Raw genomic sequence first — 12,347 nt, forward strand, 5'->3', positions numbered from 1 at the left:
TAAATTCATTCATAAATTCCCTCTATATCGTGTTTGTACATAAATATTTTGTATTAAAAAAAAATATTATAATAAATAATTTTAGAAATCTGCATATTTTGTAGCCAGTTCTGGATCAGCCTCATATTTACCACAAACCATTTTTTTTTCCACAAAAAACTCATAACTAGACAGTGGCGTAGCCAGGATTTGTGTATGGGGGGTGTTAAGAAGCATGGCCCCCCCCCCCCGTATTAAAGCGGGGGGTCCGGGGGTCCTCCCCCGGGAAAATTTCGATTTTAAGGTGTAAAATAGTGCTGTTTTAGCAGTTTTCGGTACTTAAATTTAAATATTGTAATGGTAAAAATTTTATTAATTTTAATATGAAATTTGTTTGAGTGATGAATAAGAAATTAATTAAAGATTTGGTGCTAAGGGGGGGGGGGGGGTTCGAACCCCTAAAACCCCCCCCTGGCTACGCCCCTGTAACTAGAATAGTAAATTTTTTTACAGCCGGTAGGGTAAGTCATGGGGATTACGTCATCAGAGCGTAACTAAAAATAAATGTAACAATCAGCGAGTGGTGCAACTGCATTGTAATTGGGCGTCATGTATGGTCCACTTGCACTTCAGTGTGGCGAGGCCTTATCGCTGTGGCACATTACACACATAATTCTGAACTTATAACAACCAACTGAAACTTACACATACAGCCATATGCAGAGATCTCACTTTATCTTTAAGGGTCCCTCAAACGCAAAAAGTGGCCCTAAGTACCGTGCAAGAACCTCCCTTCTACTTCACTTCATCACGGCACCCTAGATTTCAAGTGAAGGAAGCTGTCATACTTTAGGCCGCCCGATCCGAGCCTTAAGGGACCCTAAATTAAGATGGCGGTCATTATTTGAAAAAAATAACTCATTTAATTAAACTTCTACTGTAATATAAAGAGGAATTGGGCTTGCGCTGCTTGTAAATAATGATAATTATTTAAAATGAATGTGTAGGAAGAGTTTTGTTGCATATGCGACTCTTTTAAATATTCTAGTGTTAAAACAACTTATCCCATATCCACCCAGACCATCTTTGTTTACATTTTGAAGTGCTTACTTTATTTACTAGAAAATAGCCGTTTCGTAAGTGATTTCTAAACATTATTGTGTGTTCTTAGAGTAAATAAAGTACTGTGTGAGTTTATATTTGCTCTGATGGATGACCCGAGATTGTTTGACGAAGAATATTTAGATTTTATTCAACGGGTCGAAAATAGAGAAAACCATCATCCCCGACGGTATTTACGTGATGGTCAAAATCCTTGCGAATTCTTCTCCGACATCGAATTCGTCAAACGTTTTCGATTTTCTAAACAGATTGTGATGGACACTATTGTGCCTCTTGTTGCTGCCGACAACAATGATAGGAGAGGATTGCCATTGCCACCAGTTCTTAAAGTTGTAATAGCCTTGCGATTTTATGGCAGCAATAGTTTTCAGGTATGTACATACAACATTATTTTAGTGTGTGTTTAATTGCCCAATTAAATTTTAACTCAATGGGTAATTTGGCGGAGTAGATTTGCTGGATAATAATTATGTATATTAATAAAAGGTAGGTTGTGTCAGCTATTGTAATAATATTTTTAAAAAGTAGTGAAAGATATATTAATTTAATCGATGTGATTTATTAATTCCAAAAAACCTTATTGTTCATCTAGTTTTCCTGAAGCCACTACTTTGTACAATTACTTTTTTTTTATGTACAGTATGAGTAATCTCATGTGTTTCCCTTGCAGAATGTATGTGGTGACCTATGCCATGTCAATCAAGCAACAGTGTCAAGGATTGTAAAGGTAATGCAATGTTAACACATGTAAGATAATTTTATGTGAGTAGTTTAATGAATTTTGGTAAAATTCTAGTTTAACCCCGTTTTCTTTAAAAAAAAAAAAAAAAAAAGATTAAAATGTCAAACAAATGTAATTTAGTGCTATTAAAACTCCTCTATATTTTTCAAAATCCTGACATAAGAAATACCTAATAGTTTCAGAGAAATTACCGTTAATTGTTTACATTAGAAAGCCTAGTTGATTACTGATTTAAACAATATCTTGCTAGACTTAAATAACCATCCTCAGTAGTTTATAGTATATTTAAATTAGCTAACCTAACCTACTAATTGTATTTATAATAAAGCCTACCTAGCCTAGACTGCCATTATCTCTTATTTCAATTTCAAAGCATTTGTAACATATCGTACCTAACCTAAGTTAGTTTCTTACTCAGCCTTTATTTTATTATTTTATTTTTGCAGGGACTTAAGTTTTACCTATATTTAAGTAGTGGAATATATATACCTACTTTTTGAAAAAAAACTGACTAATCTGGTAACTTTGTAATAGGTTGTTTCTGCACAATTGGCCGAGCACCTTTTGGAGTATGTTTATTTTCCTGGACGGCAGCAACTTCAAGAATACCATAGGCAGTTCTATGTAAATGGTGGCTTTCCTGGTGTAACTGGGTGCATAGACTGCACTCACATTGGCATTAGAAGCCCTGGTGGCCAGTTTGCAGAACTCTACCGTAATAGGAAGGGTTACATGTCTCTCAATGTTCAGGTATGTTTTCTGAGATATTTATTATAGTACTGTTATTGAAAAAAGATGGAACGATGATAATAAATATCTATGACAGTTTTTTGAAACTGGTATTTACTTGCAATTTTAACAGTATGCAAATATGGTGTTTGTCCATTTTTTTTATAGGTTGTCTCAGGTCCTAACCTTGAGATTCTTGATATTGTGACAAGGTGGCCTGGCAGTACACATGACTCAAGGATTTTCAGCAACAGCCGGGTGATGACTCGTTTTGAAAATAGAGTTCTGCCAGGAGTACTGCTGGGAGACAATGGCTATCCTCAACTGCATTTTCTTTTTACTCCAATACTGGTGCCAAATACAGTTGAGGAAACTCGCTACAATGTAGCCCACAAGCGGACCCGGAATACAGTAGAAAGACTGTTTGGAGTATGGAAGCGGAGGTTCTCATGCTTGGGACACAAGCTACGCTCAAGTCTCCATACTACCAGCAGGGTCATCGCTGCATGTGCTGTTTTGCATAATATAGCTGTTGCACGTGGTGAGCCACTGCCACCTCCTCCAGCTGACGAGGAGCACTTCATGCCTGCTGTTCCTGTTGCAAATGCGGCACCACGAAATAATCGTGGAGTTGAAGTGCGTGCAGATTTTATTCAGCGAAACTTTTTCTGAATTTCGTTGATTTATTTTGAGTAGATTGAAAACCCTGTCTTACCACCAATGTTATTTTTTAATCAACATGTAATCACAAAAGCAAACGGCGTAGAATCTATACTAATATTATAAAACTGAAGAGTTTGTTTGTTTGGACGCGCTAATCTCAGGAACCACTGGTCCGAATTGAAAAATTATTTCAGTGTTGGATAGTACATTTATTGAGGAAGGCTATAGGCTATATTATATTATCAATAACATTAGGGATTCTTACTAAAAGTCCAATTTAGAATCAAATGTGTTGGAGGGGGTTAGATACAACATGCAGTACACGTACGAAGTGTGTGTTGACAATGCCGCAGGCGCTAGAAGTTTATTTCCTATTGCATATTAACATTGTTGCCACGCACTAGATGCCTTATCATTCTTAATTTTCCCATACAAGTAAAAAACACCCGTGTGATATTAACAACGAAGCAATCAGTACCGTCATAAGAGTTTTTTAGTATTTAAATACTTTTTATCACTTTAAATCACAAACCTAAACTATTGTTTTTTTTCCTCTCTCTGTGTTTAATTTGATTTTTTTATTAACATTTTTTTTTCAAGTATATACATTTTACAGACTTGAAACTTCACAGTAATGTTCCTTATGTTACGCAGGATGACATTTTCCGAAAATTAGATCCCATGGGTGGTTAAAACCAGGAAACAGTGGGTACTTTGTCTGCATGAGAACAAGATTTTGCATTGTTGATGCCTTCTGCATCTCCATGGCAACGGGCATCGCGCGGCAGTGGTGTACCCACAAGGAGGGGCATGTATAATGAGTGGCGCAAGAGTGATCTGCCTGTAGACTGCCGTAGCGAAGTACGGGTACATCAGTTGTACGTTGCGTGCACGAGTCGGGAAACCATCGGTGCTATTCATTTTCTCTCCGGTACATTATACAGCATTGTAATAAATTTTCACTGAATTTTTTTTACAATTACTGTAAATGGGAGCTGTGGCTTAATTTTTTTCCATTAGTATAGCCGTGCGAAGCCGGGTCGGGCAGCTAGTTTTAAACATAATTCCTTAAGTTATTTTTAATATAATGCGTTGTTTGCTTTGTAGTGACATGGTAATAGGCCTCCTGGGGAACTCGCCATGTAAAATAAAGAGTAACGAGTTGAGTGCTGTACCTCCGGATGTTTACCACCCATGGTAGACCTCTAGGGTCTAACACTTGTGGTAGATATCCAAGGTGATTTGGAAACTGGCACAGACAGGTAAGTAGTGCCTTTTTTGTTTCATTTTTGCTACTTATTGTGTATCTATGCTTCTTAAAGGTATTCCTAGAATGAATGTGTTTGTAGCACAAGGAATTTTAACCTTGCTGCATTATACATTCAAAGATGCTTTAAAACATGATCAGTCTTGTTAATTCCTACATTTACACAATAATACCTGAATATGGAAGTTACATGATTATCTTTCGATACTTCTCTGTATTAGCTTATTGTCTCACAAGATATATTCAGGAATTAAAATTTCATTTTAAATCATTCACTTTTACAAAGAGTAATGTGTAGAAAGTAAAATTCTTAAATAAAATTTGGAACTATTATGTATTTTGTTGTTTTTTGTGTTTAAACTTTTAATAAAATTGGAATGAGCTAAAGCCTTTGTTTAGTTATGAAACTGAACATGCAGAATATTTACTGACATTAATGCATACAGTACCATCAAGTAATTCAGCTGATGATAAATTATAAAAAAAATAATAATTTAATTCCTTCTACACATCAGATGAGTTCTTAACCCAGAGTAGAGTATTTTGTTGTGTATTTATAATGTCTAATAAGTTCTCACTAGTATGCATTTAAAATTAACATTTTTCAAAACATTCCATATGCCACATCACAATGTTTTAAATGAAATTTACAGAAAAGTGGCTTCTGGGAAGTAAGACAAGTAATAAGTGAAAGGTTGATTAGGTTACTCATATTATTACATATTAAAGTATTACTTACATATTAAATACTTATTATTAATGTTTCTGACTTAACTTTATAAACCTTTTACATAAGTAGGTATTACCCTTATTTCCCAGAAGCTGCTTCTCTACAAAAATTACCATATTGTGAACCAGTCCTAAATTATGTCATCCAATTTAGCTTCATACTCCTTGTGAACCATTTATGAATCCTAATTCAATGCCCATAAGTTCACCTATGAGTACTACATTTTCTGTATGGCTAGGTTTACTATTCCTTGTAAACTGTGTTATGAATTTTAATAGGATATGTCTTAACTGTATAACCAGTTATTGTGAATAGCTTATTGTTTTACCAGCAACCTTGTTTTACTGTAGAAAAACAATTGTAAGGATGTTTTTGGATATTATGCAGTCATCACTTAGGTAAATTGTTGCAAGGGTGATTTTGACTACACACTAAATGCTACGTAATTGGAGAGAAAGTAAAAACTAAGTTTATTTATGCATAAACAATTTGTATTGATGGTTAGTTATATTTGATTATCTTTATTAAAAATAAGTAGTGTGCTTAGAATATAATTGGAAATCATTTCTGGAATAAAGAATATGACCCAGATTTACCCCAGATTAATATTTAGTAGCAATGATGCTACAAATTGACCTAATTTGGTAAATAAAATGAATTATATAGACACCAAAAATTTCACTTTGTAATAAATAAGAACAATACCCAATTTATAAGGTGTACAGGAGACATTTGCAACCACACATTGCAAGTAGTGTCACAGATAACTTTAATTGAAATAGATCAGTAAGAGAAGCTAAAGGACACTTTTTTACCATTAAAAAATATTGGCATGCACATTTAGCATAATTGGAACAAGACGATACTTACCTGACTGTGCCAGTTTCCAAATCACCTTAGATGTCTACCGCGTGTGGTAAACATCTGGAGGTATAACACTCAACTCGTTACTCTTTATTTTAAATGGCGAGTTCCCCAGGAGGCCTATTACCATGTTAATGCGAAGCAAACAATGCAGTATCTTAAAAACAAAAAAAAAAATTGTTTTTAAAACACTACATCATTTGCTTCCGTGAGGATCTTGATGCGCAGCTTATGTAGCTCGTCAGCGTGTCGCATTTGCTGTGCGTGCAGCTCAGCCCTACGCTGTTCTGCCATGAGCTCAAATTTAATAGCTCGTTTCTCAGCTTCCACTGCTCGAGCCGCTTCTGCCTGCTCGTTTGCAAGGCGCTGCTCTTCTGCCTCTGCCATTGCCTTACTTGCTCTCAACTTAAGCCTGTGCTCAGCCTGTTGCATTGCGAGAACTCTCCGTGCACGCTTGTCGGCTCGCTCAAGGTTTAAAAACCTGCGCTCCACCTCCACATCAATTGCTGGTTTATTTCTAGCACGAAAACCAGAAACAGGTGTTGGTAGAACAATACTATGAGGTTCTTCTTGTGATGCATTCACAAGTAAGCTGCCAGTACTGAGTGCACCAGAGCCAGTATTGTTAGACTGTGGCATCACAATTTCTACAGAAGCTGAAGCTTCTGAAGGAAAAGTCATGTCACAGTCTACAGCATCATCCACACAATGCAACACACCGCCCAATGCTATTTCCAGCTCAGGATCTGTGGGAGGATCTTTAACAAAAGGTCCTCCACCAGTTGCCATTCGCTGTCTTGTGGCAAGAGCAAGGGCTTTCTTCTGCTTGGTCTTGACATTTTCCCAGCATTTCTTCAGCTGGGCACTGGAGCGCTGCAAGTTAAAATTAATTTAGCTGTGATATAATTATTATATGCGAATTACAAATGTAGTGCTAAATGTACACACATTAAGTTAAAAAGATAGTTCTGTCTATAAAGTATAAATCAATGTTTGGTGGTAAGAAAATAATCAAAATTAAAACAACTTGTATTTATTTAGGTGCTCAGCCAGCTGTTGAGTCCATAGTTTGTTCTGCACACCAATAGAGAAAACTACTTATTTTGTATAACAAATAACCTGTCACTGATGGTTAAGAACAATCATTTAGCGATCTTTTTTTTCCTAATATATATCTAAACCAAATTATATTGTAATATATATATAAGAATAACTATCACATGGATTTACTTCAATATGATAATGCAAATAACGTACCTTGATGACATCAGGTTGGGAATTGAACTCGCATTCAATTCGCGCCCAGGCATCTTTCTTGGCAGCCAAGTTGCTGAAGTCTGTCTTCTTACATTCGATGACATGTGCCCAGGAACGAACAAGCCCTAACAAAATGCTTCGTTCGATAGATGAAAATCGCTCGGATTTTTGAGAGGACGTCATGATGTATTCTCAAGGTAGATTTGAATATAAATCTAACAAATACAAACCAACTACAATCAACGTGTTATCAAAAAAGTAAACAAGTCAATCGTGGGTCAGTTCCTATTGGCTGTTAACCATGACGTATTCGTGACGTCACGGAAGTTCGGTTAACTTCGGACACGATCGGCCTCACTCGCAATTTAGTAAGAGGCGAACCTTCACTTTATAAAGTAAAGGAACGGGCTGTACTTCAAGCGACTCTGCACGATACTTAAACTATAAGGACGGCGCCTCCCTTCATGAAGTATCCCTTAAAGTTAAAGTAAAGGATGACCTCTGCATATGGCTGATAGTCTATAATTGTACTATACTAGCGCTAAAACCAAAGCCTCTCAATCTATGTATAATATTTTAGCTATAAAGTTAACGCTAATCTTGTTTCACTGAGTCCGGATAACTTACTCCCGTAACCACAGTAGTATGACAGTTTTTTTAAGAAGAAAAGAAAAATGTTTCTTTGTGATTGCCGTTAAATTCTTAATGTCAGGCACTTTGCTACATATAAAATGTAGTTTTTGAAAAGATGGTTATAGCACGGAGTCCTCAATTTTTCTTTTTAGTTTCTTTCTGTTGGTCTTACCACCTACCACAAACCCAAAGAAACAAAAAACATTTAAACAATAATTTTTTGGAAGAACGAGTAATATCATACGTTAAATATGGTTTTCAAATTTATCTTTTTGGAAACCAAATGGCATACACATGAAAGTTATTTTAATAATCGCTGTTTGTAAAGTACGTGAACACAATTTACCACAATTCCCTATACCAGTATCTCCAGAGTGACGTCATAAATAGTTGGACAGAGATAGATGCCCAACAAAAAACCATTAGAATTTCACGATGATAATTAATTTTAGCCTTGATGTGAAAAAAACATACGAATATGCTATTTGCGTGTCACATAGGGTTTCGTACTTAAGGCCCTGTCACACTGTCAAATTTTAGCTTCCAACACCTTCCAATATGTTGGATCCAATATCTTTGAGGGTTGTGACGTCACGTTAAACGTCACTATCGCAGCCATGTTTATTTGAGAGATTGAGTTTCCTTCAAATATTTTACGTATAGGACTGGTTCTAAAATATGTTGGATGTTGGATGGGATCAGCCAATCAGAGTTATCTAAAATAAAACGGCCGCTTTTGTTTCCGTTTCCGAAGTGTAATAGTTTAAATATCAGCAATGGCGAATGGGAATTAAATGCAGTAATTGAATTAATACTATTTTATTTCCTGCTGGAATAATGGTTATTGTATATTTTCCTCCAATTGAATCTGTATGTACGGAAGTGCAGGTTAATATATTTGACTAAAAGAAGTTACTGTAGTTTTGGAATATTATGGTCCTTAAACCAGAAAACATCTATTCAACTTACGATCATTATTTGATTGCTATACCAGTTTTGCTTATGTTCAGGTATTGTTGATACACTAAATTAAAACAGCAAGCATTGCGTACAAAATGTGCCATCAGGAATGAGGTATCAAAACTAGGATATGCATTTCGGAACTTTTACCTTCAAATCCAAATTAATAACACCTAAAATAAATTTTAAAATATTTCAATTCAGAGACTTAATGTAACTAAAATTATTTTGGCTTACCCAATCAATCTTTCTTATAAGTCATTGTTCTCCTTATTTCACAATAGCTGCTACTCTGTAAGTATTGTCTGGAATTTTCTGGAATATAGACTCATAATTTCCTGACAATAGATGGTACTTGACTTATGTTAAAGCAGCATCTCTGAGTAAGCAAGTAGCTCTGGTGATTTGCAAGAAAGGCCTAGAAATATTAAAATTCTGCCTACGTGTTCAATTATTATTATTTAAGTTTTGAAAGTAATACCATTTTTCGTGAATGTAAAAATTTGTGTAGCAGATCCTTGTCAGTAAGCCTATACGTACTTCCCAGGCTGTACGAAACAAGCATACCTGGTCTAATATCTCGTTAAAAAATTATTTTAAAGAGATAATGTGACTGAGGTGAAGTTAGCTTAAAGGCTCAGGTTGAGGTTTGTAACAGTAAATACACTTAATTCAAAACAAAACAAAATTGCCAATTTCTAAACACAGCAAAAATTAACACATTCACTTTAAAGTATAGGAACAATTTTGATGAAATACAAGTGAAAGTGTCCATACAACAGCAGCTAGTTGGGTGAGAAAATAAGCGGGAATGAGAAGGGATGTGCCTACTTGCAGATTTACATTTAATTATATGTTTTATTCTTACTAAACATACCTTTAAATATTGTTTTTGAAGAGCACTATAAATTGCACTACAAATTTGAGGTAAAAATTTTGAGATGGTGTGTGGAATACTTGTAGAGAACATAAGGGACTTAAATGATTCCCCTGTCGCCAAAAATCTTAATGTAACTGCCAGCCTCTGCTTTGCTGGTATAGACTGGCACAAATGAGTATCCTTCTTTGCAATGCGAGATTCCACAATTGAAAGAAGAAGATCAAAACTTTCAGAATCCATTATTACATAGTTCGGAAATGAATCGGCATCTTCGTATCGAAGTTCATAACAAAAAGGGGTAAAACACCATTTGTTTGCCGGGAAAGTATCCACTGTCTCGTCCACCATCTGCGTTTCCTTTTCTTAAATTTCTCTTCTAGTTTACTGAGACTTGCTACAATTTCAATTACAGCTACAGCTTTTGAAACACTTTGATGCTCTTAATGCAGGCATTGCAAACACCTGGAAAACGTAAATTTTAAACTGTGTATGATCACAATATACCTAAATTGGAATATAACCTACTTAAAAAAGCCCGCGTTCCTTGACCCAAAATTTGTTTGTGATTCTAAATACTGTCATTTACAGTTCTCTACAGAATGTTTGGTAAAACGAGCTCACTCAAAGAAAATTGATAGTGTGAAATGACTTCAAATATATTTTACATTGCTCGTCAAATAATATTGAATACAATATATTTGAAGACGTATTTCATCCAAAATCACCCTTCAAATTTTGTTGTCCAATTTATTGGATAGAATATATTTGACAGTGTGACAGGGCCTTTAGGGTCCCTTGTGGGCAGGTGTGTTCCAACAGCGGGGATTGCTACTGGTGGAGTGGGGACCGGATGTTATTGCCAAAGTAACATCACGGTATTAAATACAACTAGAGCTAATACACACACAAGATGGCCATTTACTGCAGCAATCTGGACAAAAGATGTGCTCCGGAACTAATCGTTCGAGGCATGGCACAACAAAAGTTAAGTGGCATGGCTTAATAATGGCCTCAAAGGTAAATGAGAGTAAGAAGTTGCATGTCAAAATAATTTTATGTGATGCTTTTGCATTAGAACATGAAGTGATCTTGAAAAATCAAAAATATAGACAATTCACAACATATGTCAAGCACAATAAAAATGATTGGAAAAATAATCTCTCTCTAAAAATATAACATAGCCAATTTATGCTAGTAATCTGGGGATTGCCATGTCTGCATGATTACAATCTAATTGGGTAAACCTGTTTGTTTTCTTCAACTAATTGTGCCATATTAGTTGGATGCCAAAACATTGGCTGAAATGTTGTGTTTGCAATGTGCAAATAGTTAAGTAGTTTGTTTTAATGGAAGTGTGTTTTTAACAATGGAAATTCTAATTCATACTTTCTAACCTTCATACCTTATCAAGCACCAATACCGCAAAGTTTTGGATGGATGGGACGGTATGGAAATGGCGAAGTTAAAAATTTATTTTCACTAAATCACAGCACGTCGTCTCCTGAGAATTCCACAAGACCTGGACACACTGAAATTTTTTTATTTCCAACTATATTTGACAATAGAGTTGTAGGGGTAATTTTGAACGAAAAAAGCTTTCCAGCTATCTCCATAAAAGAAAGTTAAACAGATAACCATAAATTTGTTTTAAATAAAGTCTCATCATCAAAGTGACTTTTAAGTTTAGCTATCTCAAACTTTTAAATTTTAATCTCATTTTGCATTTAAATAATGCATTATAGTGCTGGATAGAAGTTTTTAGATGTATGATTTTTGTGCATTTGAATTCAAAATTTAAATAATATATAAATTTAACATAGGCCCTACATAAATACCTTTTACAAAAAAAAAATGTTCAGTGATTTTTAAAAGTTATAGACAAATAATTTGCTCTTTCATACAAAATTATTTTGCAGGTGAGTATTTTTAAGAGGACACAACTAGGAAGATGTGTTCGAGAGCTGGCTACCTCCCTTCCTTTCTGCTTGCACTCTAGTGCTATGATGTATCTTTTTGTGTGTTTGTGTGTGTGTGTGTGTGTGTGTATTTGCTGCCCCTCTTGTGCTTGGCTCATACACCCTCGCACCTGAGTTAGGCATAAGTACGGGTGTTGGCGAGTTATCCGCCTCTTTCGTGGTCAGACTCTGTAGTATTCATGGAGTTAAAAAGTAATTTGTTTCAATTAGTTTGAGATTGTAAGCGCGGTGGTAACCTTTGGTGACAGAAAACATCAGGCTTTGCACTGCCAAGTGATTGTAATCTTCATAAGTTGTCGTTTTTGTGTTTTGTGCATGGTGGCTGCATCAGAAAAAAGTAATTTATACTTCAAGTGCCTTTCCAATTTTACAATTGGTTTCGATCGCCACTCTTCAAATTTAAACCTTAATTATTGTGCATATATATAACGTTATTCTCATGCATTAAAGTCGGCCAATGACTACGAGGCCATGCAGGGTGTAGGCATGTCCAGGACGCTCATAATTGCGGTATTTTATAATTTAAATTTTCATTTTCATAAACT

At 35.3% G+C, this 12,347-nt stretch overlaps 2 protein-coding genes across 2 annotated transcripts; one reads left to right on the forward strand and one right to left on the reverse strand.

Annotated features, from left to right (window-relative positions):
- The first annotated feature begins 247 nt into the window (after positions 1 to 247).
- On the forward strand, positions 248 to 6,267 carry LOC134530145 (putative nuclease HARBI1). The gene is made up of 4 exons (XM_063364767.1): positions 248 to 1,472; positions 1,772 to 1,828; positions 2,378 to 2,593; positions 2,741 to 6,267. Exons 1-4 carry the CDS (start codon positions 1,188 to 1,190, stop codon positions 3,242 to 3,244), a joined length of 1,062 nt encoding a protein of 353 aa, XP_063220837.1. The 5' UTR covers positions 248 to 1,187; the 3' UTR covers positions 3,245 to 6,267.
- On the reverse strand, positions 6,152 to 7,862 carry LOC134530146 (uncharacterized). The gene is made up of 2 exons (XM_063364768.1): positions 7,354 to 7,862; positions 6,152 to 6,969 (listed from the first exon to the last, which is right to left on the reverse strand). The coding sequence occupies exons 1-2, from the start codon at positions 7,534 to 7,536 to the stop codon at positions 6,280 to 6,282; spliced, it is 873 nt and encodes a 290-aa protein (XP_063220838.1). The 5' UTR covers positions 7,537 to 7,862; the 3' UTR covers positions 6,152 to 6,279.
- Between the last annotated feature and the right edge of the window lie 4,485 nt (positions 7,863 to 12,347).

This window comes from Bacillus rossius, chromosome 3 (genome assembly GCF_032445375.1).
Source record: "Bacillus rossius redtenbacheri isolate Brsri chromosome 3, Brsri_v3, whole genome shotgun sequence".
Lineage (NCBI taxonomy): Eukaryota > Metazoa > Arthropoda > Insecta > Phasmatodea > Bacillidae > Bacillus > Bacillus rossius.